We start from the raw sequence: 26,604 nt of genomic DNA, 5'->3' as shown, positions 1-26,604 counted from the left end.
TCTTCACATCAGGTGCATCAGTCCTTGCAATGAATATTCAGGACTGATTTCCTTTAGGACTGACAGGTTTGATCTTGCAGTCCAAGGGACTCTTGAGAGTCTTCTCCAACACCACAGTTCAAAAGCATTGATTCTTAAGCACTTAGCCTTATGGTCCAACTCTCAGATCATACATGACTACTGGAAAAACCAGAGTTTTGACTATATGGACCTTTGTTGGTGAAATTAAGACACTTACTCCTTGGAAGAAAAGCTATGACCAACCTAGACAGCATATTAAAAAGCAGAGACATTACTTTGCCAACAAAGACGTCTAATATATCCCCGACATTCTTGTGGAAATTTGATTAGAAACAGCAAAGAAGGAATCCTGTCTGATAAAACTTACATTCTAAATTAAAAATAAATATGTAAAAATCTTCCACATGTAAAATGAAATTTAAAAATAGTAAGCAAAAAGCACAGGGGTTGGTAGATAGTGCTATTTATCAGTTATAATTCTAAGGCCTCCAACTGCCGTGTTGGAGGACTTATTAGAAGCCAGGCATTAGGCCAAATGTTTTCCCAACTTGTCATTTTCTCCTCACAACAAACACAGTATGGGACTTCACTGGCGGGCCAGTGGTGAAGACAATTCCAATGCAGGGGGCATGGGTTCGATCCCTGGTCTGGGAATTGAGATCCCACATGCCATACTGCTTGGCCAAGCAAAACATGACACAAGGTGAAGTGAAGTCACTCAGTCGTGTCTGACTCTTTGCGACCCCATGGACTGTAGCCTACCAGGCTCCTCCGTCCGTGGGATTTTCCAGGCAAGAGGACTGGAGTGGGTGCCTCAAGGTAAGCACTGCTATTTGTTGTTGGTTAGTTGCTAACTTGAGTTCTACTCTTCGACCCTTTGGACTATAGCCCACCAGGTTCCTCCTTCCGTGGTATTTCCCAGGCAAGAACACTGGAGAGGGTTGCCATTTCCTTCTCCAGGGGATCTTCCCCATATACAGATGGAAACTGTGTTGCCTGCACTGGCCAGTGGATTCTTTACCACTGAGCCAGGAGGGGAACCAAGTGCTACTGTTACCCAAAATAGTGAGGGGGGCTTGGATTTGGGCTCTATTTGTTCAAATCTATAGTCAAAGCACCTAAACACTACAGTACTGTGGAAGTGAATAGAAAAAAACTGGAAATTTGGCAACTTGTGATTGGATTTAAAGCTGAATCCACCAGAGCTTGACTTTGGGTCCAAACACCCCAAGTTTGGGATTTATATACTGTCAAGGAAGGGCTGAAGTGGCCCATCAGCCCAGAAGGAGCCTCGGAAATGGATCCTCAAGCACTTCGAGTGACTTTCACACCTGGAGATGACAATTCTCACGGAAGTTTCACATTCTAGGAAATGGGTATTAAACTGAGGTGAAGGCCTGGGACACTCCCAGATTAGAAGTCAAATTGTCAGGATTATCTAAAAATGGTGTTTACTGAGGGCCATCTGTGGCAGGTCACTGTTTTGGGACAGGTTAGAACTGGCGGTTTGGATTAGTGTAGGAGAAGTGAGAAGTGACAAGACTTGAAGGCTGATTGGTTTGAGATGACACAGTTGCCCCAATTTACACTCGATGTAATTCTGCCCTCCCTGCTCCCCAGGGAATGATGGAAGAATCCCAGCGCAGCAGTCAACAGAAATCTCTTGCAAACTGGGAAATGCAGTGTGACGGGGTGGCTGGAGCGGACCAGTTAGTAATTTGCCTGAGTGAGTGGAACTGAATCGTCCAGGCTCCCAAAGGAGATTTTTTACTTGAAGGGGAAAAAAAAGTGCTTGTATTTGCTTTTTTTTTTTTAACAAGGAGCGTAAAATTCTGTAATTTTATCTGTACATGTGTGTTTAAATAGAAACCCGAGAAAGCTAGTTACCAGCTCCACCCACAGCCCAGCGCAGGGCAGGGTCTGCCCCGCTCCCTCCCGCGGGCTCCAGTCTTGGGACCTGCCCGCCGGCAGCCGGAAAAACCCGGAGCGGCACGCGGGCGCGGTCCTGGGCGCCGAGCTGCGGAGCATGCGCAGAAGGCGGTCGAGGCGCATGCTCCGTGGAGGTCTCTGTTCGGCGGCTCCCGCGTCCGCGCCAGCTCGGGGGGCCCACAGAGTCCCGGCGGGGCCGCGGGCATGGCGGCCAGCCTGTGGATGGGCGACGTGAGTGAGGGCGGCTTCCCGGGTCTGTGGCGCAGTAATGTTAGCGTCGCGAGGAAGAAAGGGGCCAAGGAGGGAGGACCCTCGAATCTCCAAAAGGGTGGACGTGAATGGGTAGGGGAGTTCTTTTAGGCGACGCCGGCGCAAGTCCCAGTTATTTAGGTGCCGGGGGGCCAAGACTAAGGGGAAGGGTCCTCAAAGGGTGGAAGTGCTTGGAGAGGGGCAGTTCTCTTAGGTGACGCCCAAGTCAGTCCCAGCGTGTAGGTGAAGGGGGCTGACTCGAAGGGGGAGGGGTCTTGTGGGCCCCGCCTGGGCTCGCGGAGGGGAAAAGGAGGGTTTGGGGGTGGATAGAATAGGAGGGTTGAAGAGCGCCCCTGGTTCTGGGACTGGAGGGATGGATTCCTCCATCCCAGGGGGGCGGCTTCTACAAAGGAGCACATTTAAAGGGAAAGAAGGCGAGGGACCGAGAACGCAGGGGTTCAAATCATTCTGCGCATGGAAACCTCTTCCCCCGCACCCCCAACCCCACTCCCGCCCGCCAGCAGCGTGCAGCCCACCCCGGGCTGAGGGCGGAGGGGCTCCGGATCCGGGAAGCGAGGAGTCTGGATGTGGCCCGACCCGCTCTGCTCTTGTGTTTACGCAGCTGGAGCCCTACATGGATGAGAACTTCATCTCCAGAGCCTTTGCTACCATGGGGGAGACAGTGATGAGCGTCAAAATTATCCGAAACCGCCTCACTGGGTTTGTCCTCTTACTTCAGTCTAAGTTCTACTTTATAGATCGCGCTGCGTGTGTCATTCAAGAGAAGGTTAACATCGCGGAGGGTCAGGGCTTTGACCTCTAGTAATAGTTGTCATAATGATGTTAACATTTGGTGGTGTACAGATAACTTGAGCCGGTCTGGGTTTGAACGCTCTTGTCTGCTGTGTGTGACTTTGAGCAAGTGACTTAATCTCTCCCTCTTGTCTGTAAAAATAGACATAATGAAAGCACCTACCTCATAGAGTCCTGGTGAGGATTAAGTGCCATTAATTCACGGTCAAGGTTTACCACAATGTCTGGCATATGGTATATGCTTGGTAAATATAAATAGATTATGATCTGCTAGGTAATAAGCACTTTAAAATCACAAAAACCTCTGAGCTAAGTACTGTTATTAGAGAAGCTTAATAGCTGTCTTAAATTTATACAGCTTTTAAATGAGAAGCCAGGACTCTAATTCAGCTGTGTTCTCCAAGTTCATGAGTACCCTTAACTCTCATGTGAAACACTACCTATGTGCTACTGTTCTAGATTTCCTGGACACATGGCTGAAATAACCCAGAAATAGTCCCTCTTCTCATGGATTTTACTACTTTCGAATAGGGGAATGAGACAGTAAATACCTACACAAAACAAAATGTGAAGAATACTTTCACATAGGCCAAAAAAGACACTATTTAGTGAGTATCTACTCTGTGCAGAGTACTAAAGCAGCTTGCTAAAGCATCAGTCAGTTGAAAAATGATGGGAGATATGAAGTGCAGCCTGCTGCTGCTGCTGCTAAGTCGCTTCAGTCGTGTCCGACTCTGTGCAACCCCATAGACGGCAGCCCACCAGGCTTCCCGTCCCTGGGATTCTCCAGGCAAGAACACTGGAGTGGGTTGCCATTTCCTTCTCCAATGCGTGAAAGTGAAGTCGCTCAGTCGTGTCCGACTCTTCGCGACCCCGTGGACTGCAGCCTACCAGGCTCCTCCGTCCATGGGATTTTCTAGGCAAAAGTACTGGAGTGGGGTGCCATTGCCTTCTCCGGAAGTGCAGCCTAGTCTGGCTATTTGGTAAACAGGTACTTTCTTATTCTTACAGACAGAAAACCCTGATAAATCAGAAAATACATTCTGTAATACTTTCCAAAACACTGACATAGGTTCTCACATTTTAATCTTATATTAAGAATTAGAATCATCCTTTCCTGCCATTGGGCTTCCCTGGTGACTGAGTGGTAAAGAATCTTCCTGCCATTGCAGGAGACTAGGGTTCAATCCCTGGGTCAGGACTATCCCCTGGAATAGGAAATGGCAATCAACTCCCATATGCCTGGGAAATCCCATGAACAGAGGAGCCTGGCGGGCTATAATCCATGGGGTCACAAAAGAGTAGGACATGACTTAGCGACTAAACCAGAAATAGCAACCATTGATTACTAAACCCTAGCTGTTTTTTATGGTGGCAACAACATACATATTACATGTGCACTCTGCCTCATATGACAAAGACTTTGAGGTGCCTTGTGAGAATACTGTAAATAAATGTAAATTAAAAACAAGGAACAAAATATGGGAAAAAAATAAGACCCAAGAAAAAGTAATGCACAGTAAAGCATAGTGCTTAACAATGTAGTGATTGGTTGCAAAATACTTAATATCACAGAACTGTACAGTTAAAAAATAGCTAAAATGATAACATTTTATGTAACTGTGTGCGTGCTCAGTCGTGCCTGACTCTACAACCCCATGAACTAGCCCACCAGTCTCTGTGGGATTCTCCAGGGAAGAATACTAGAGTGAGTTGCCATAACCTTTTCCAATGGAATGTAATCCTTAACGACAATTTTTTTAATTCAGCAAAGAAAAAGAATACAGTTGCATGTGGAATAACCACATCTCTTCCATCACTGGTGGGGCTAGAAAATGTTACAGCCACTGGGGACAAGTATCTGGCAGTATCTTTTTTATTTTTTTCCTTAAAAAAAAAAAACAAAAACTTGAGTTTTGGCTGCACTGGGTCTTGTTGCTGAGCACAGGCTTTCTCTAGTTGCTGTGAGTGGGGGCTACTCTCTAGTGAGTAGGCTTCTCATTGCAGTGGCTTCTCATTGCAGAGCAGGGGCTCTATTCACGTGGGCTTCAGGAGTTGTGGCACACGGCTTAATTGCTCTGAGGCATGTGGGATCTTCCCCGAACAGAGATGGAACCTGTGTCCCCTGCATCAGTAGGTGGATTCTTAACCACTGGACCACCAGGAAGTCCATACATCTTCAGTACATCTGCCTTAGCAAGTCTGCTGCTGCTGCTGCTGCTGCTGCTGCTGCTAAGTTGCTTCAGTCGTGTCCGACTCTGTGCGACCCCATAGACGGCAGCCCACCAGGCTTCCCGTCCCTGGGATTCTCCAGGCAAGAACACTGGAGTGGGTTGCCATTTACTTCCCCAGTGCATGAAAGTGAAAAGTGAAAGTGAAGTCGCTCAGTCATGTCCGACTCTTCTCGACCCCACGGACTGCAGCCCACCAGGCTCCTCCGTCCATGGGATTTTCCAGGCAAGAGTACTGGAGTGGGGTGCCGTTGCCTTCTCCTTAGCTAGTCTTAGGTATTTACTCAAGAGAAGTGAAAACGTGTAACTAGCATGAAAAGGACTTGAATATGTATAGCACATTTTGTGTGGGTGGGTGTGTGTGTGCACGCTCGTGCATGCGTGCGAGCTCAGTCCCTCAGTTGTGTCTGACTCTTGGTGGCTTCTCTGCCTACGAAATTTTCCCGACAAGAATACAGGAGTGGGTTGCCATTTCCTACTCCAGGGGATTTTCCAGGCCCAGGATCGAACGCGCATCTCTTGCATCTCCTGCATTGGCAGGCAGATTCTTTACCACTGTGCCACCTGGGAAGCCCAATAGCATGTGGGACAGTGGCCCCAAACTGCAGTCCAGGTATCTGAATAGGTAAATATGTAAATACTGGTATAGTCATACAGTATATGACTGGTATACACATACAGTTTATGTATATGTATGGTATACGTATACAGTATATGACATACAATTTCTGGAGTTTGCTTAAGTTCATGTCCTTGGAGTTGGTGATTCTATCTAGCCATCTTATCCTCTGCCACCCTCTTTTCGTTTTGCCTTTCAGTCTTTCCCAGCATCAGGATGTTTCCACTGAGTCAGTTCTAAAATACACAAAATTAATCTGTGGTGGAAATAACTCAGCATCTAGAATTTGTGCATTTCATTGTATGTAACTTAAAAGGAAAAAACTACGCAGTAATTGAACTCTAATTAATAATAAGCGTGTTAAAATAATTGAGAAAAATGTACCAATATCTGCAATTTACTTTGAAATGTATCAGAAAATAAGGATGATACCTGTATTTTCCATCTCCTGTAAATGTTATCATACTTTCATTATTTAAAAAAAATAAAAAATATCAACAAAAACAAAAAAAGATGATAAATGGGTAAGGATGTGGATGGATTGTCACTTGGTAAAGTAAATATTTTAAAAAAAGTGGTGGATGTGTGTATGTCTGTGTGTGCGTGTGTGTGTATATATATATATATAAGGGTGTTTGCTATGGCAGCTCTTTTAATTTTTATGTTTGGAATTTTTCACAATAAACTGCTGGGGAAAGAATATGGTCAGATTATCCTGAACTCAAGTCCAGCCTTTGGCAAATACCAGCTGTGTAGTTTCGGAGAAGGCAATGGCACCCCACTCCAGTACTCTTGCCTGGAAAATCCCATGGACGGAGAAGCCGGGTAGGCTGCAGTCCGTGGGGTCCCTATGAGTGGGGCACGACTGAGCGACTTCACTTTCACTTTTCACTTTCATGCACTGGGGAAGGAAATGGCAACCCACTCCAGTGTTCTTGCCTGGAGAATCCCAGGGACGGGGGAGCCTGGTGGGCTGCCGTCTATGGGGTCGCACAGAGTCAGACACGACTGAAGCAACTTAGCAGCAGCAGCTGTGTAGTTTAAGGCATATTGTATAATCCTGAGTCTCAGTCTCCACATCTAAATGGGAGCAGTAGTTTGCTTCTCTCATGGAGTTTTTCTGTGACAATTAGATGAGATGGTGCATGTGAAGTGGTGAGCATAGTGCTTGGCCTATAGTGACCGCTCAGTAACAGTCAGCTCTTACTGGTGGTGGTCTTTACATTGGCTTAAATTCTAGCACACACAAGACAGAAAACACAGATTTGCCCCACTGTTCTTCTAAGCATTAACATTTATGGAGCTCATAGACTGTGTTCTTAGATCCCTGGGCTCTGGTACTTCCCTTGCCCATATCTTTTGACTTGGTCTCTATAATGTTATTTGAACTGAGTATCATAGTTCCAGAAAAGTCTGATTTATTTCACTGGTGATAGATTTAAGAATGCTGTTAAGTAAAACTGATTTCAGTATAAATCTCTTAGGAGGAAGGAATATCAGAGGATCTAGCCACATGAGTCAGCTCTCCGCATCAGGTGGCCCGAGTATTGGAGTTTCAGCTTCAACATCAGTCCTTCCAATGAACACCCAGGACTGATCTCCTTTAGGATGAACTGGTTGGATCTCCTTGCAGTCCAAGGGACTCTCCAGAGTCTTCTCCAACACCACAGTTCAAAAGCATCAATTCTTCAGCACTCAGCTTTCTTTATAGTCCAACTTTCACATCCATACATGATTACTGGAAAAACCATAGCCTTGACTAGATGGACCTTTGTTGACAAAGTAATGTCTGTGCTTTTTAATATGCTGTCTAGGTTGGTCATAACTTCCCTTCCAAGGAGTAAGCGTCTTTTAATTTCATGGCTGCAATCACCGTTTGCAGTGATTTTTGGAACCCAGAAAAATAAAGTCCCTTATGTCCCTTAGTAATGCTTTAAAAATAGACCACCAGGAAACTCACACATATTCCCCCAATTACGTCTGGTCCGTGGATTTACTTTGTCCAACTAGATTTTAAGTTTCTTAAGGTCAGGTGCCATGTTCTTCAACTCTGTATCTGCCTGGCTGGTGGTAGGTTATCAAAAAAAACTTTTTAAATTACAAAAAATTTAAATTTACAAAGAGTACAATGTACACTCATATAACCACCACCTAATTTCAAAAATTGTTAATATGTTGCTATATTCTCCTTATCTAAGTGTCTATAGAGATTTAAGGAGATTGATGTTTTCTTTTTGCTGAACCACATGAAAGTAAATTATAGGCATTACAACATTTCTAAATATTTGAGTATTGTTTTTTAATGAATTAGGATCCAGTCAGAGATCAGATCCTGTATAGCATTTGTCTCTTTTTAATGTAGAAATGCCCACTTCTTTCTTTTCTCAGAATAATGACTTTTTGAAGAGGTAAGATTGTTTTACATTAGGTTCTACATTCTGGATTCTGGTCCCAAATTCTGGATTTGTTTCCTTGCCAGGAAATTTGGAAAACTCAGCAGTGGCCACAGGACTGGAAAAGGTCAGTTTTCATTCCAATCCCAAAGAAAGGCAATGCCAAAGAATGCTCAAACTACCGCACGATTTCACTCATCTCACACGCTAGTAAAGTAATGCTCAAAATTCTCCAAGCCAGGCTTCAGCAATATGTGAACCATGAACTTCCTGATGTTCAAGCTGGTTTTAGAAAAGGCAAAGGAACCAGAGGTCAAGTTGCCAACATCCGCTGGATCATGGAAAAAGCAAGAGAGTTCCAGAAAAACATCTATTTCTGCTTTATTGACTATGTCAAAGCCTTTGACTGTGTTGATCACAATAAACTGTGGAAAATTCTTTAAGAGATGGGAATACCAGACCACCTGACCTGCCTTTTGAGAAACCTGTATGCAGGTCAGGAAGCAACAGTTAGAACTGGACATGGAACAACAGACTGGTTCCAAATAGGAAAAGGAGTACGTCAAGGCTGTATATTGTCACCCAGTTTATTTAACTTATATGCAGAGTACATCATGAGAAACACTGGACTGGAAGAAGCACAAGCTGGAATCAAGATTGCCGGGAGAAATATCAATAACCTCAGATATGCAGATGACACCACCCTTACGGCAGAAAGTGAAGAACTAAAAAGCCTCTTGATGAAGGTGAAAGTGGAGAGTGAAAAAGTTGGCTTAAAGCTCAACATTCCGAAAACAAAGATCATGGCATCTCGTCCCATCACTTCATGGGAAATAGATGGGGAAACAGTGGAAGCAGTGTCAGACTTTATTTTTCTGGGCTCCAAAATTACTGCAGATGGTGACCACAGCCATGAAATTAAAAGATGCTTACTCCTTGGAAGGAAAGTTATGTCCAATCTAGATAGCATATTCAAAAGCAGAGATGTTACTTTGCCAACAAAGGTCCGTCTAGTCAAGGCTATGGTTTTTCCAGTAGTCATGTATGGATGTGAGAGTTGGACTGTGAAGAAGGCTGAGTGCCGAAGAATTGATGCTTTTAAACTGTGGTGTTGGAGAAGACTCTTGAGAGTCCCTTGGACTGCAAGGAGATCCAACCAGTCCATTCTGAAGTAGATCAGCCCTGGGATTTCTTTGGAAAGAATAATGCTAAAGCTGAAACTCCAGTACTTTGGCCACCTCATGCGAAGAGTTGACTCATTGGAAAAGACTCTGATGCTGGGAGGGATTTCGGGCAAGAGGAGAAGGGGACGACAGAGGATGAGATGGCTGGATGGCATCACTGACTTGATGGACATGAGTCTGAGTGAACTCTGGGAGTTAGTGATGGACAGGGAGGCCTGGCGTGCTGTGATTCATGGGGTCGCAAAGAGTCGGACACGACTGAGCGACTGATCCGATCTGATCATAGTGTTTTATTTGTTCTGTTCCTAATATTTCCTGTAAGCTGGACATTAGATCTGAAGGTTTGCTTGGGTTGCATAGGAATATTTTTATTTTTCGGCTGTGCTAGGTCTTAGGGCACACGAGATCTTCTTCAGTCTTCAATTTGTGCAGGGTCTTTAGTTGTGGCATTCAAACTCTATGTTGCAGCAACTGGGATTTAGTTCCCTGACTAGGGATGGAACCCATGCCCCCTGCCTGGGAGCTTGGAGTCTTCGCCACTGGACCACCAGGGAAGTCCCAGGAAACATTTTTGGCAAGAGTTCTTCATAGGCGATACAGTACATGAATAAATGATTTACTAAATGAGTCTGGTACTGGCCTGGATTGGCAATACTTATACTCAGGTCTATAAATTCTGAACTGGAGTACAGCATGGAACAAAAATAATATGGGCTGTCATGAGAAAAACATCTTTTCCTGCCCTCCAGCCCAGACTTAGTCTCTCATCTAGGTATCACATCTTGTGTGTACGTGTGTGTCTGTCTGCCTGTGAAAGCTTGAATTACTCTTTTTTTTTTTAATTTTGTAATAGGAGGAAAATTGCTTTATAGTGTTGTGTTGGTTTCTGCCATACAACAACTTGAATCAGCCATAATTAAACATATATCCTGTCTCCCCTCCCTCTTGAATTCCCTCACCCCTCCTTTTTAAATATATTTATTTATTTGGCTGTACCTGGTTTTAGTTGCTGCATGCAGATACTTAGTTGCGGCATATAGGATCTAGTTCTCTGACCAGGTGCACTGGGAGCTCGGAGTCTTAGCCACAGGATCACTGTCAAAGTGCCTGGGTATCAGATCTTTAACCATTCCCTTTTTCTGTTTTCGCTCCAGGATCCCGGCTGGCTACTGCTTTGTAGAATTCGCAGATTTGGCCACAGCTGAGAAGTGTTTGCATAAAATCAACGGGAAGCCCCTTCCAGGAGCCACACCTGTAAGGACACTTAGATAATGATAATGTTGCCATTTTTGTTACCATGAATAACTGTCATTTGTTGAATCCCTACCATATATTTTATTTAATCCTATAACAACCCTAAACAGTAGACATTGTTATCTTTGACAGACCAGGAAACTGAAGCTCAGGGAGATGGAATAACTTGCCCAAGGCAACACAGGTAGTAAGTGGCAGAGCCAGGATGCAGACCGAAGATTGGTTGCCTCTAAAACCCATGCCCTTTCCACTCTGCACCGCTGCCTCCCTTCACAGAAGACTTGAACCTCTAGACCTCTTGCTTGATTGACAAAGTAGAACAGGCTGGCAGCTGTGAGGACACGTTTCAAGAGAGTTGCATTCTGCTCTTCCCACAGTTACTTAGCTTACAGCTGCACCACGCTGGCACACCTGGGCTCATAGAACCATGGAGCTGGCAGTGCCCTTAGCGGTCATCCGTGCATCCCCCTCCTTTTAAACAGGAGAAAAGGCTGAGGCTTAGAGAGGGGGAGATGTTTTGGCCAAGGTAATTTATTTCAGTTTTTTTCCAAAAATTGTTGATTCTTGAAACACCTTTCTCTGTTTTAGTTTGTTTGTTTTTAAATTTTCAGGCAAAGCGTTTTAAACTGAATTACGCCACTTATGGGAAACAGCCAGATAACAGGTAAGTAGGGAGTAGCCACAAGGTAGCTTCAAGTCCTGGGAAATGTCTAAATAGAGACAAGATGTGTTCACTGCACTGGTCACTTCCAGAGAGGAGGATGGGGAGCTGAGTTTGGCCCCAGTTTGCTTCCCTCCTGAAGGCCAACCCCTCCCATCCCTGTTGGGGGATGCTTCCAGTTTGCTCATGGCAAGGCCCTTGTCTTATCTGTATTTGCTCCCTCTCCTAGTCCCATAACTGCCTATGGTAATGACATTTATTCAGTAAGAATTGCTGTAGCAACATAAATGTATCGAGCATTTCAGATTGCTTTGAAAGCTGGAGAACAATGTATCAAAGGCTTTAGATAGATTTATACCCTTTGAACCCATAATTCTGCTTTTCAGAATTTATTCATGGATATGTGTAAAGATTATCCCTAGGTGGCACTAGGTAAGGAACCCGCCTGCCAGTGCAGGAGACATAAGAGATGTAGGTTTGATCCCTGGGTTGGGAAGATCTGGAGGAGGGCGTGGCAACCCACTCCAATGTTCTTGCCTGGAGAATCCCATGGACGGAGAAGCCTGGTGGGCTACACAGTCCATAGAATCGCACAGAGTCGGACACGACTGAAGTGACTTAGCACGCATGTGTAAAGATTAGCTTTGAAAATGTTCGTTGCTATTGTGTAATATCACTTATATGTGGAATCTTAAAAAGAACTTACTTATAAAACAGAAATAGAGCCACAGATGTAGAAAATAAACCTATGGTTACCAGGGGATAAGGGGACGCAGTGAATAAATTGGGAAGTTGGGAGTGACTTGTACACACTAGTATATATAAAATAGATAACTAATTAGGACCTACTGTATAGCATAGGGAGCTCTACTTGATACTCTGTAATAGCTTATATGGGAAGAGAATATAAAAAAAGAATGGATATGTGTATATGTATAAACTGATTTACTTTGCTGTACACCTAAAGTTAGCACAACATTGTATATCAACTCCAGTAAAAGTTTTTTTAAAAAAGAGAGAAAATGTTCATTGAGATACTACATATAATCGGCAAAATTGGGGGAAAATCCAAGTAATCTAATAATAGGAAAGTGGTTCAAGTTACAATATGTTCATTTTTTGGAATATTGTGTATCCATTAACGTGTCAAGTTGTAGCAGAATACTCACATGTCAAGATGTTGGTTAGATGCTGTAAGTGAAAAAAATGCTAGAAACAAAATAAATGAGTTGTATCCAATTTTTATAAATTCAAAGGAAGAAACTAAAGCAAAAGAACAAAAATGCATATCAAGGTGTTCATGGTGATTCCCTTTGAGTTGGGTTATTGGTATTTTATTTTTCTTTGTCCTTTTATATATTCTGATCTTACACAAGGAATATGTATCATACTTGAAATAAAATAATAATGAGTTTATTGTTCTGTTATGGGGGTTGGCAAACTGTGACCTAATTTTGTCATTCGCTAAGTCACTGCAGTCGTGTCCGACTCTGTCTGACCCCATAGACGGCAGCCCACCAGGCTCCCCCATCCCTGAGATTCTCCAGGCAAGAACACTGGAGTGGGTTGCCGTTTCCTTCTCCAGTGCATGAAAGCGAAAAGTGAAAGTGAAGTCGCTCAGTCGTGTCTGACTTAGTGACCCCATGGGCTGCAGCCCACCAGGCTTCTCCATCCATGGGATTCTCCAGGCAAGAGTACTGGAGTGGGGTGCCATTGCCTTCTCCATTACCTGAAAGCTAGAAATGGTTTTTACTTTTTTTTTCGCAGTGCCTCACGGTTTGCAGGATCCTAGTTACCCAACCAGGATTAAACCCAGGCCATCGGCAGTGAGAGCACAGAGTCATAACCACTGGACCGCCAGGAAATTCCCTCTGTATTTTAAATTATTTATTTATTTGGCCATGCTGCTCTGCTTGTGGGGTCTTAGCTCCCTGACCAGGAATCAATTCCATGCCCCCTGCAATGAAAGTGGACCACCTTAACTACTTAAGTAACTTAACTACTGGGCCACCAGGGAAGGCCCCCTGGCCCCCCTTTCATTTTTTAAGGATTGTGGAAACAGATAAAAGACAACAGAAATCAGAGGTGCCCCCAGAGAGCCTACAATAGTTACTGTACGGCCTTCACAGAAAATTTTGCTGACCCTGTCCTGAAAGTTGAGGGATTTCATGTTAGCCCATCTCTAGGAGAGAAGGTTTAGTTCTCATGCTCCCTGTACTTTCCACCATTTGGATTAAAAGTATGCAGTGAATGCAGAATCTCTGGCTTTATCTTTTGAGCATCTCTGACTTATCCCCTGGTCTGCACTCATGTAAAGCTTGAAGCCAGATAGGCTTTATTCAGTGGGTGAAAGGCCTGGGGCAGGAGACTCCTTTCGAAACTCTTCTACCAGGACTGCCAAATGAAACAAATTAGGACTAGGTTCAGAGAAGGCAATGGCACCCCACTCCAGTACTCCTGCCTGGAGAATCCCAGAGACGGGGGAGCCTGGTGGGCTGCCATCTATGGGGTCACACAGAGTCAGACACGACTAAAGCGACTTAGCAGCAGCAGCAGCAGGACTAGGTTAAGGGCCCAGCAGATGTGGTGTTCTCTGACGCAGCACAGAAGAGGTTTATCTAGAATGGGTCAAGAGAGCTCACAAGAACAGAAGTTTTCTTCTTTGTGTCTGAATCTCGTTCTCTCTTCTCAGCCCTGAGTACTCCCTCTTTGTTGGGGATCTGACCCCAGATGTGGATGATGGCATGCTGTATGAGTTCTTCGTCAAAGTCTACCCCTCCTGTCGGGGAGGCAAGGTGGTTTTGGACCAGACAGGCGTGTCTAAGTAAGGTCTTACTTTTATTCATGCCTACCCTGTTGGTTGCAGCATGTATCTCATAGCTGAGGGTGTGATAATGAGGCCATGGCTCTGGAGCCAAACCGCCTGGTGCAGATCCCAGCCTCAGTACTGCCCAGGGATTTTGCAGCAGACAAGTTACTGAATCTCTGCCCCTGTTTCCTCATCTATGAAATGGGACCGATTTATAGTATCTGCATCTCATGGGGGTTGGTGTGAGGATGAAATGATGTAAATAAGTCAATAGAAAATGCTTTATAGGTATTTCCTTTTTTATTTATTATTTTTACTTTAAAAGTGGAAAGACCTTAGGGTTTATATGTATATTTTTCCTCTGTTATCGTTCATTACAGGATATTGAATATATATAGTTCCCTGTGCTATACAGTAGGACCTCGTTTATCTATAGTGGTTTATATCTGCTAATCTCAGACTCCTCCTAATTTATCCCTTTTCTCCCCTCTTGCACCTTTGATAACCATAAGTTTGTTTTCTGTGTCTGTGAGTCTCTTTCTGTTTTGTAAGTAAGTTCATTTATATCATATTTTAGATTCCACGCATAAGTGAGATCATATGCTATATGTTGGGAAAGATTCCTTTTTGATCTGAGTAGTAGTTATGAGCTTGGACTTTGAATTCTGCTTCTGGTATGACTTTGGGCAAGTCATTAAATGTCTTTGAAGTTTGGTTTTGCCTTCAATAAGATGTGGATACTCCCTTCATCAAGTTGTTGGACAGTTTATTGAGATAACTGGGAAAATACTCAGCATAGTGCCTGGGAAATAATAAGTGGTCATTAAATGTTAACTGTCATTCATTTATCCCCAAGTGGGATATGAGCTCAGGAAAGCAGGAGAAGCCTTGTCTGCTTGTGACTGCTGAGTCCCAGTGCCTTGGGTAGCACCTGGCATGCAGGGCAGGCTCTGTACATATTTGGCCTTCTGTGACTGTTACTACTACTGCTTCTACTGTAATAATAACAATACTTTCCAGTAGATCGGGAGGGAAGCTCCTGTTTGGGGAGAAGCCATATCAGGATGGCATGGAGGAGGTTGGTGAACTGAAAGTGGGATCCTCCAGTGCTGGGGTCTCACACTGCTCTGTGACACCCCTCTGTTCAGTGGGGCGCTCAGGCCTGCCCATGTGGTTTGATGGGTGCTCTCTCCCTTCTCAGCTTCTTTTCCGTTCTTTGGTTTTACCTGCATCACATTTGTGATCTAAATAGTGCGTGTGTATGTGTGTGTCTTTTTCCTGCAGGGGTTATGGTTTTGTGAAATTCACAGATGAGCTGGAACAGAAGCGAGCCCTGACAGAGTGCCAGGGAGCCATAGGACTGGGGTCTAAACCAGTGCGGCTGAGCGTGGCCATCCCCAAAGCGTGAGTCCTGCGCTGGCGTGGGAACCGAGACATGCCTCGTCGGTTGCTGATAATCAGGGCATCCGCTTGCTGCTTGGGAGGCTGCCAGGAGGCTCAGTGCAGGCCGCAAGTGATGAGTGCCTGGTGTTTGCCGGGCTGGGTGCTGGAGATGAGCCAGCGCCACTGTTGCCCCTGCAGAAGCTCACAGCTGAGGAGAGAGCTATGACTGGGGGAGGCCAGGCACATGGAGAATCGCCATAGCGATGCTGGAAAAGCAGCTGGGCTCTGCAAACTTAGTTTGTGTGCTCTTTGCCCAGTAGAGCTGCTACTGAAACATACAAACCTCTTAAGAGTGCCCCTTGCTATGGGAGTGGCTAAGAATTAATGATATAGGGAATATGATATAGGAAATTGCCACAAGCCATGCCTTGTGGCCAAAAGAAAAATAATGATGTAAGCAGGATAGAAGATTATATACATCACTATTGTACCTGTCACTCTGGGCAGGAAACCCTTCTTCCCGTGCATATCCAAGCATGTTTTATACTCAGATATAAGACAGTTTTTCTCTGCGTAGAATCTTCCATCCTTTGGCCCAAGCAGTGGTTCTCAACTTGAGGACATTGGCAACACCTAAAGATAAATTTGATTGTCACATCCCATACTGGGAGAGGGAAGCCTCTCGAATCTAATGAGTACAGGCCAGGTATGCTATTAAACATTCTACAGTGCACAAGACATCTCCCGGAACAAAGAATGGTCTCCTCTGCCACCCAAAAGTCAACTTTACAAAGCCTGAGAAACTTCGTGTTAAAGTATGTAAGTGGTTACACTCTTTGGGCAGAACTTCCAGATGGCCGTGTTTTTTAAGACAGCAAAGATTTGGAGGCTCTTTGCAGTTTAGCCTCAGCGATTCTAAACTCTACTGTATATGTAAAAACATTAAAGAAAACATTGAAAAGAAAGAAGTTCCTTGTTACTCTAAATGACTGCTTATAATTTCTGGGTTCCTTTTCAGGCTTCTGTATAAATGTAGATACTGATGTAGATACACACACACTGCATGCATGCGGGTCAGTTTACAGGTGGTAGATTCATTGCTTATTCATGTTTAATTGCAATAACAGTGTCCACTCTCGCGCTTCCCAGTTTACTCAGTGCACACACTCGCTTTGCCATAGAGTTGCATAGTTGTCATCATTACAACATTCTTAATAGCTGCGGGATATTCTTTTGATTGCATATTGTGTCTAGCAGTTCCTCTGATGTTTACTATTTTGGTGGTTTCTGCTTTGTCATCATTTATTCAGTCAGTGATAACTGAGTCCCTGCAACTGCAGCCCCGCCCTAGACTTTGAAGTTATAGCTATAAACAAGAAAAACAAAGTCCCTTCTGCAGAGCAGTTATTTTGTTACATCTGTTTCTTCATTGAGCATTGGTGTCAGCATTTAATGCCTGCCTCTGGGGAGGTGCCCTCATGCACTAAGAATCGAGTGATCAGAGTTTCCTTGGAGAGTCAGACTTGTAAGCCGAGTGTGGAGAAACAGAAATGTGTAGACCCAGGCCCTGCGCCTTCAGTGACCTGAACGTGTCGTGAGGGTGGTAGACTCCTTGGATGCATGGGTCAGGGGGGTAGGGTCATGGAGGCAAATATGAGCAGTTTTCAGCCTGGCAGTGGGCAGGGAGAGGAAATCTCTGCCATCAGACTTCATCGAGCCGCCCCATCGGGAGGTGATGCTAAGGCAGTCAGATGCGGCCTAACTGCTCAGGCTGAGTCCTCACCAAGCCGACATTGAGCACATGAGGAACCTGGGAAGAGGTCATCACCTGTGGTTTTTTAAGGTTTTGAAAGCAGTGGATCTTTTGCAGGCTTGACATTGTCTTTGGTTAGCAGTGACTGGGGTAGCTGTGGAATCAGAGAAGAAAGCTTTCTGTTGATCTTGGGCCTCAGCCCTGGTTGGTGAATGCAGGAAGGGGGACACGGATAGGAGACTTGAGTCTGCAGGGCAGGTGCTGTATGAACCATGTTGTGGTTGGGGTGCAAGCCTTGGAGTTAAAATTTGGCTTCAGTCCTCTGTGTAGTCTTGGGTAAATCACTTAACCGTTCAGAGGCTGTGTTCTCATATTTACAGAGGGAATAATAAATAATAGCTCTGTCATAGAGCTATGCAGGACATAAAGTAGGAGACCATGTATAAAAAAGAATGGGCACAAATCCCAAGTACCTACTCCACAAATGGTATCTCTGACTACAGTTCCAGGCTCCTGAAACACTTACCTTATGTTTTTGCAGGGAAAAGGTGATAAGATATTTTGTAATTTGCAAATGCTCCTTGGATCATTCTAAATCCAGATTATCCAGGCCATGTTTATCTGAGCCTTTGAGGCTGGCAGAAAAACAGCCCCCCAAGATCTTGAGAAGGGGAAAAGTCAGTACTAAAAAAGTTTGTAAGGGAGACAAACCTAACCATTGGAAGTGCCTTTTTTTTTTTAATTTGGCCATGCTGTGTGGCCCACAGGATCCCAGTGCCCCGATCAGGGATGGAACCTGGGCCCGTGGAACTTAAAGTGCAGAGTCCCCACCATTGGACCACCAGGGACTTCCCAAAAGCTCCTATCTTTAAAGCTGGGTTCTGGGATCAGACTGCCTGGGTTTGAATCTCTTAACTCACTATGTGACTTTGGACAAATGATGTAATCTCTCTGAACCTCAGTTTTCTCATCTGTGAAATAGGATTAATTATATATTTACTGTATAGCACCATTGTGGGGATTAAAGGAGTTAGTCTGTGTAAAGCACTTAGAACAATCCCGGTCATATAGTATTATGGAAATGTTTGCTCATTTGTTTGTTTATTTTTCCTTCTTCCTTTAAGGAGCCGTGTAAAGCCAGTGGAATACAGTCAAATGTACAGTTACAGCTACAACCAGTATTACCAGCAGTACCAGAACTACTACGCCCAGTGGGGCTATGACCAGAACACAGGCAGCTACAGCTACAGTTACCCCCAGTACGGCTACACCCAGAGCACCATGCAGGTAAGCGTGATTTGGCCAGTCTGGCCCCGCGTCCTCTAGAAACCTGGGTGAGTCTCCAGGATGGGGTGGTGAAGGACAGGAGCTCGTGCTTCAGAAAGACAGGGAACGATGAAGCAGCGTAATTCCTCTTGTTAAAAAGAAGCCATCCCAGTCATGGGCCGGGCTTTCACCGTGCTTCTCACCCATCTCTCTGGTCTCTTGGCAGACGTATGAAGAAGTCGGAGATGATGCATTGGAAGGTAAGAAAAGACTCCCTTCACTCGGTGTAAGATGTGAGTGTCACCTGAGTGGGGAGTGCGGATCCCAAACCGCCCCAGGGAGCAACGGATAGAGGAGGGCGCCCGAGGTTCCCCGGACTCGTGGTGGTCTACCCCAGGATGTAGGTCTGAACCAAAGACTCCGTTGCCTTATATTTGTTGCACCGTTTGTCAGATTCCTGTAAAATAATTTTTAATTTCACGTTTTAATTTTTTTCCATACTTTTTTTTTGGCTACGCTGAGTCTTTGTTGCCGAGCCCAACAGTCTTTCTCTGGTTGCAGAGCACAGGCTCTAGAGCGTGCAGGCTGTTTGTCACCTGTGGGCTTAGTTGCCCTGCAGCATACGGAATCTTAGTTCCCTGACCAGGGATTGAGCTGGAGACCCTTACATTAGAAGGCAGATTCTTAACCACTGGACCACCAAGGAACTCCCCCCATGTATCTTAAATTACATATTTTCCTCACTTTCAAGTAATAGTTATGATTGAAAGTTTGGAAAATACAGTAAAGTATAAGGAAGAAACTAAAATCACCCCCCAGTTTTGCTACATGGTTATAGCCATTATTGCTTATTTAAAATTAAAAGTGTTTGTTGTAATTTTTTACTGAATTTAACAGAGAAAAAGTAAAACCAAAGTAATTGCTGACCTTCAGACAAATATTTTTTCAAATGAGATATTCATACTTTTAAAGGAGTCTAAGGTTTGAAAAAATTATAAAAAATTTTTAAAAAATTTTTTTCAACATATTTCTGAACAGAATGTTAGGTTTAAGTTTTAAAGAAGTAAAATCAAACATTGATTTCTAAGTAAATAAAGCTTTATTATAAGGTACAAAAAGACTCCAAGTTTAAAATCTTAAGTCTGTTTTAAGAATTATTCTTCAAGAGAAGGTCATAGGGAAAATGTGATCTGTAAGCAAAATATCCTTTAAAGGAAACATCATCCGTAGCCATAAAACAAACTTCATAGCGCTTTAAAGCACTACACGGAACGTGTTGTCATCTGATTCTGGCAGCAGCGACCATAGGGGTGGGCTGGGCAGACACAGCTCCAGTAGAGGGATGGTGAGCTGGAGATCCACGTGGTCTTCTCAGGATCACACAGTGAGTTAGGAGCAAGGTTCAACCTGGAGTCCCTGTCTTTCTAGCCTTAGTCTCTTGCCTTTTCTTGCCTCCTTTTTAGAGAAATTATCCTGATTATAAGCATATTTGTGTGTAACTCCTTAGAGTTTTTCTATTGCTTCATCATCCATTATTACAGCCAACACTGCTATAATAGTTTTGCAGGCACTGCTGCCTATCAACACTTCGATGAATAGGTATTTTTATAAATCCCATTCTACAGAAAAGAAAACTGAAGCTTAAATAATTAACAGCCAACAAGTTTCACTATGTGCAGGGCACTGTTTTAAGCACGTATACAGGTATTAACTCACTTGACGTTCACAATGGTTTTGAGGTAAGTACCATAATTATCTTGATTTTACAGAAGAGGAAACAAATTAAATTTCATGTTCAAGGTCAGCTTAGTTGCAACATCATAGCAAGAGGTAGACTGTCTTGGAACCCTGCAGTCTTGCCCCAGACTTCAGGCTCTTTACCACAGTTACAATGCCTCCCTCTTTTTTTTTTGGTGGCCAGATCTTAGTTCCCCAATCGGGGATTGAGCCCACACCTTTGGCAGTGAAAGCATGGAGTCCTAACCACTGGACCACCAGGGAAGTCCCTAATGCCTCCCATTTTAACCTAATAGCCACACAGAGACAGGGCCCAGGAGGGATTGTCATCCTTCTTCATCTGTACCTTGGGTTCAGCAGGCCATCTTCCAGGCCCTGTCATCCAAGTGAGGAAGGGTGCTATACTGTCCGTGCATCCATAGACTTTTACACACCCAAATACCTGTCCTTGGGAATTCCCTGGCGGTCCAGTGCCAGGTGCTTTCACCACCATGGCCCGGGTTCAGTCCCTGGTCAAGGAACTGAGATCCCTAGAGCTGTGTGGCTCGGCCAGAAACACCCAAAACAAAACACAGCAGCAGCAAAAATGCTTGACCTTGCTGGAGCCTTTTGCTAATCTGTTCCCATATGCCATTACCAACACTGAGTGGAGTGGCCAGACTGGTCATGCTCTGCTTTCCTAGAGTTCCCATATGGAGCCGCTATACATGCTCAAAACTTCAACTCATAATTTAGATTAGAATTACAAGAGAAATTCCTCTGGTTGCAGGAATGGGCACAGTACATATGTGAAAAGATTCACCACTGATTGGTTGATTCAGCGCTAACTGGCTGATTCTAACGAGTACCTGAGAAAGTTGGAAACAGTTTACAAAAGAAGCGCAAATGGCCTATAAACCACAAGAGAAAAGAATTTAAGCATATACTATTTGTGTTAGTCAAGATTCTCCAGAGAAATAGAGCCGAAAGGATACATGTATTTATAATCTGTGATGTGCTTCAGCAAGCTGGAGGCTCAGGCAGGATTTCTATATTAGCACCTAGAGGTAGAATTCCTACTTTGGGAATCCTCGATTTAAGGCCTTTGATTGGCTAAGGCCCACCCACATTATTGAAAATAATCACCTTTACTTAAAGTCAGCTGATTTGTAGATGTGAATCACATCTACAGAATATCTTTATCTAGACTGGTGTTTCACCAAACAACTGGTCACCACTACCCTGACCAAGTTGACACAAAATGTAACCATCACACTGCTAATACTAGTACTTAAATACAAATTAAAATATACTATCTTTCTACAAAGAATTCTTAAAATGTTCATATGCGTGAAATCAATTCACCTGAAAAATTTTATCCCACAATGATACCAATACCGATAAATATCTAATGATAGATTTATTAAATATTGGTAAGATTTTAATTAGATTTTTTTGTTTTATTAAATCGTGTCTTTTTCTAAGAATATTGATGTAGAAAAATGTTCTCAATGAAAAAATTCCTGAAATACAATAGGATATACAGTAAGAACTCGGTTAGGTTTTTTGGTTTTTATTTTGGAGGGTATAACTCACATAACATAAAATTTACCCTTTTAAAGTATACAGTAGTTTTTAAAAATAGCCACAAAGTCGTGCAGCCATCACCACTGTTTAATTCCAGTGAAGAAGACTGTGAAGCCACTAGCAGTCACGCCAGTATCCCGTCCCCGGCAACCACCCACCTACTTTGGATTTACGTATCCTGAACGTTCTAAGTAAATGGAGTCATGCATGATATGGGGTCCTTTGTGAATGGCCTCTCTGACTTAACTTGTGATTCCTCTGTGTTACAGCATGTGTCATTCCTTTCTTTTTATGGTTGAATAATATTCCATTCTGTGGATATACATTCAGTTGATGGACATTTGGATTGTGTCCATTTTCATTGTTATAAATAATGTTACGAACATACGTGTGTAAGTTTTTGTGTGGACATAAAAAAGTTTTTAGGGACAGGTTTTCAGTACTCTTCAGTATATACCTGGGAGTGTAGTGCTGGATCATATAGTAAACTCCATTTAACCATTTGAGAAATGGCCAGACCTGTCTAAAAATGCTTGGAGCATTTCCATTTCTCCACATTCTCACCAACAGTTACTAGTTGTCATTTTGGCTATCATAGTGGCTTTGATAGCAGATTGCCACTTCATGGCAAATAGAAGGGGAAAAGTGGAATCAGTGACAGATTTCCTCTTCTTCGGCTCTAAAATCACTGCAGATGGTGACCACAGCCATGAAATCAGATGATTGCTTCTTGGAAGGAAAGCTATGATAAACCTACGCAGTGTGTTAAAAAGCAAAGATGGCACTTCGCTGACAAAGGTCTATATAGTCAAAGTCATGGCTTTTCCAGTAGTCATGTACGAATGTGAGAGTTGGACGATAAAGAAGACACAATGCTGAAGAATTGGTATTTTCAAACTGTGGTGCTAGATAAGACTATTGAGAGTCCCTTAGACAGCCAGGAAATCAAACCAGCTAGTCCTAAAGGAAATCAGCCCTGAATACTCCTTGGAAGGACTGATGCTGAAGCTCCAGTACTTTAGCCACCTGATAAGAGCCAACGCAGTGAAAAAGACCCTGATGCTGGGAAATACTGAGAGCAGAAGTGGGCAGCAGAGGATGAGATGGTTGGTTGGCATCACTGACTCAAGGGACATGAGTTTGAGCAGACTCAGGGAGATGGTGAAGGAAGGGAAGCCTGGGGTGCTGCGGTTCACGGGGTCTCATTCATTTGGCTGCACTGGGTCTTAGTGGTGGCAGCTGCGGCGTGCACAATCTTTAGTTGTGGCATGTGGAATCTAGTTCCCTGACCAGGGAGCGAACCAGGGCCCCCTGCATTGGGAGTTCAGTTCAATCGCTCAGTTGTGTCCAACTCTTTGCGACCCCATAGACTGCAGCACACCAGGCTTCCCTGTCCTTCACCAACTCCCAGAGCTTGCTCAAATTCGTGTCCATTGAGTTGGTGATGCCATCCAACCATCTCATCCTCTGTTGTCCCCTTCTGCCTTCAATCTTTCCCAGCTTCAGGGTCTTTTCCAATGAGGCAGTTCTTCGCATCAGGTGGCTAAAGTATTGGAGCTTCAGCATCAGTCCATCCAATGAATGTTCAGGACTGATTTCCCTTAGGACTGACTGTTTTGATCTCCTTGCAGTCCAAAGGAGTCTCAAGAGTCTTCTCCAACACCACAGTTTAAAAGCATCAATTCTTCGGTGCTCAGCTTTCTTTATAGTCCAACTCGCACATCATCGATACATTACTATTGGAAAAACCATAGCTTTGACTAGACGGGCCTTTTGTCAGCAAAGTAATGTCTCTGCTTTTTAATAGGTTGTGTATGTTGGTCATAGCTTTTCTTCCAAGGAGCAAGCATCTTTTGATTTCATGGCTGCAGTCACCATCTGCAGTGATTTTGGAACCAACAAAAGAAAGTCTGTCACTGCTTCCATTTTTCCGCATCTATTTGCCATGAAGTGATGGAACCGGATGCCATGATCTTTGTTTTCTGAATGTTGAGCATTAAGCCAACTTTTTCACTCTCCTCTTTCATTTTTCATCAAGAGGCTTTTTAGTTCCTCTTCACTTTCTGCCATAAGGGTGGTGTCATCTGCATATCTGAGGTTATTGGTATTTGTCCCAGCAATCTTGATTACAGCTTGTGCTTCTTCGAGCCCAGCATTTCGCATGATGTACTCTGCATAGAAGTTGAATAAGCAGGGTGACAATTTATATATATTATATAGACGTATATATATACGTCAAGTACTTCTTTCCCAATTTGGAACCAGTCTGTTCCATGTGCTGTTGCTTCCTGAACCTGCATACAGATTTCTCAGGTGGCAGGTCAGGTGGTCTGGTATTCCCATCTCTTGAAGAATTTTCCTCAGTTTGTTGTGATCTACACAATCAAAGGCTTGGGAGTGCAGAGTCTTACCCACTGGACCGCCAGGAAAGTCCCTACTGTTCTGAGTTTTGTAGTGACAAAACTTCCTTCTCTTTATAGGTTTATCACATAGCTATACACCCCTAAATAGCAGGGTTTAGTTTTGCCTGTTTTTGAATTTTAATGCTGTGCTGTATATATTGTCTCGCTTCTTTCATTCAGTATTTTATTTGTGAGATTCATCCAAGTTGGATGCCACCGAGGTTCATTCTCAGTGCTCAGTAATATTCCCTCCTAAGAATAGATTACTTGTTAGGGGTTTAAAAGGAAACTGTTAGGTGCTTTGTCATGATTTCTGGTGAACAAATACCACTATTGCAATCAAGAAAAAAAATATTTTTAAATACAGAACTTGGTGTTTTGGCTTGTGTATTTGACTCTAGCTCTTTCATTAGACATTGATTGTTCTTGATTTAGTAATCTTGATCAGGTTTCCCAAACCCAAATTTCAGAAAAGGACCACACCGGAAAATCAGACATGTGACAGCTGCAGGTATGTGTAGTGTTTAATAAACATGGAATGGCAGCCAGAACTACTTGAGTACTAATTACATGTTACAATCTGTAAAGTTAGAGTTAGACCCTTGATTAACTTTACCATAGGAGCCACCAAGTAAGCCCATAGTAAAGAGTCTGCCTGCAGTGCAGGAGACCCTGGGTCAGGAAGATCCCCTGGAGAAGGAAATGGCAACCCACTCCAGTGTTCTTGCCTGGGAAATCCCACGGAGGAGCCTGGCAGGCTACAGCCTATGGGGTCACAAAGAGTCGGACACGACTGAGCGACTGCGCTTTCTGCCTTCTTTTCTTGATTCACTAGGGCTTAGGGCCTCTTGCCAGCCTCAGTCATAAATCCACATGTAACTAGTCAGCCTTCTCTGTCTTCCATTCCTTCGCCTCCTTGGATTCAGCCAGCCGTGGACTGAATCGTGTAGTGCTGTAGCATTTGCTCCTGAAAGCCTCCACACGCAAGTGGATCCTGTGCTGTTTGAGGGTGGACTGTCTCCTGCCCTGCTCTCATCCTCACGAACCCTACAGAGGCAGCAGGGCCGGCAGCCCTGGCCAGGAAGGAGGGAGCAGGACACCGAGTCCTGTGGCTGCTGAGTGCTGCCCCCCTCTGCACCCCCGAACCCACCCTTGCTTCTCTCTTCCAGACCCCATGCCGCAGCTGGATGTGACCGAGGCCAACAAGGAGTTCATGGAGCAGAGCGAGGAGCTGTATGATGCGCTGATGGACTGTCACTGGCAGCCTCTGGACACAGTGTCTTCAGAGATCCCTGCCATGATATAGCCAGGACAAAGGACAAGCCAGAATGGACTTGAGGGAGAGAAGAGACTCCTTTTTTAAAGTTGCTGCAAGACTTTTTTTGAAATGTTTCATAAAGATTTTAGTAATCAACCGTTCCTGCAATTATATTTTTCCTCTAACACGGCTGCCTTCATTTGAGTTTGAAAACCCAGAGACCAGTTGGAAGAGGGTTGAATGAAGTTCATCTTTGAACAGTAATCTCATTTATCTACATGTCACCTACACTCCTGGACATAATTAACCAAGGTGGGTCATAAGTTACTAAGCCAACTTCTTAGGAAAGTTCACATTTAAGGTTGTGGTTACCTGCTGGGATAGTGTCAAATGGTGGGCAGTTATTGTTTTCAGGTTTCCTTTCCTCCTACAAATTTGCTTCAAATCTGGTGGCAAGGAATTCATTATTTGAACTGGGGAGTAAATTGCAGGGCCCATTGAATAGTTGAATGGTGGCTCAGATGGTCAAGTGTCTGCCTGCAATGTAGGAGACCTGGGTTCGATCCCTGGGTCAGGAACATCCCCTGGAGAAGGAATGGCAGCCCACTCCAGTAATCTTGCCTGGGAAGTCCCATGAACAGAGCGGCTACAGTCCATGAGCGACTTAAATTGGAATTTGAATGGTTGAAGTGTTTAGGCTTCCCTGTCCATGAAATTTTTCAGGCAATACTGGAGCCGATTGCCATTCCCTCTTTCGGGGATTTTCCCCACCCAGACAGCAAAGCACCTCCGGTACTGGCAGGCCAATTCTCTTACTACCGTGCCACCTGGGAAGGTCAAAGTGTTGGAGCCAGCTTATTCTAGACCAAAAGGGCCGGGACTGTTTTAGGTACAAGATGGTGCCATGAATGTGCCAATCTCGCCTCTTAAGAAAATGTTAAAACTAAAGTAAGTGCATAAACTATTAAACTAAATGCATGAGTCTTATTTACATATAGGAAATGGTAATTCAGAAAGCTAGCCTATGAGATTATCAATCATCACCAAACCAGATCTTGATGACTGTCACATCTCTG

At 44.0% G+C, this 26,604-nt stretch overlaps 1 protein-coding gene across 3 annotated transcripts; it reads left to right on the top strand.

Annotated features, from left to right (window-relative positions):
• Nucleotides 1–2,025: 2,025 nt before the first annotated feature.
• Nucleotides 2,026–25,713, top strand: TRNAU1AP (tRNA selenocysteine 1 associated protein 1). 3 transcript variants are annotated; one of them, XM_055573949.1, is made up of 9 exons: nt 2,026–2,181; nt 2,822–2,919; nt 10,594–10,693; nt 11,305–11,357; nt 14,047–14,178; nt 15,448–15,567; nt 18,424–18,586; nt 18,792–18,825; nt 25,440–25,713. In XM_055573949.1, exons 1-9 carry the CDS (start codon nt 2,155–2,157, stop codon nt 25,574–25,576), a joined length of 864 nt encoding a protein of 287 aa, XP_055429924.1. In that variant the 5' UTR covers nt 2,026–2,154; the 3' UTR covers nt 25,577–25,713. The 3 variants fall into 3 exon arrangements, with proteins under 3 accessions (XP_055429924.1, XP_055429926.1, XP_055429925.1); XM_055573951.1 differs by lacking the exon at nt 14,047–14,178; XM_055573950.1 differs by lacking the exon at nt 15,448–15,567 and having other exon boundaries at nt 2,027–2,181.
• Nucleotides 25,714–26,604: the final 891 nt, after the last annotated feature.

The sequence above is a fragment of the Bubalus kerabau genome, chromosome 3 (genome assembly GCF_029407905.1).
Source record: "Bubalus kerabau isolate K-KA32 ecotype Philippines breed swamp buffalo chromosome 3, PCC_UOA_SB_1v2, whole genome shotgun sequence".
NCBI classification, from domain to species: Eukaryota; Metazoa; Chordata; class Mammalia; order Artiodactyla; family Bovidae; genus Bubalus; species Bubalus kerabau.
The sequence above is the reverse complement of the archived record's forward strand: the minus strand, read 5'-3'. Positions and strand labels throughout refer to the sequence as shown.

Excerpts from the sequence above, each read along its gene's own strand:
- TRNAU1AP (XM_055573949.1), top strand. The coding sequence starts at position 2,155 with ATGGCGGCCAGCCTGTGGATGGGCGAC. Across the intron at positions 15,568-18,423 it reads AGCGTGGCCATCCCCAAAGC|GAGCCGTGTAAAGCCAGTGG; the intron begins GTGAGTCCTGCG and ends TCTTCCTTTAAG. Across the intron at positions 18,587-18,791 it reads ACACCCAGAGCACCATGCAG|ACGTATGAAGAAGTCGGAGA; the intron begins GTAAGCGTGATT and ends GTCTCTTGGCAG.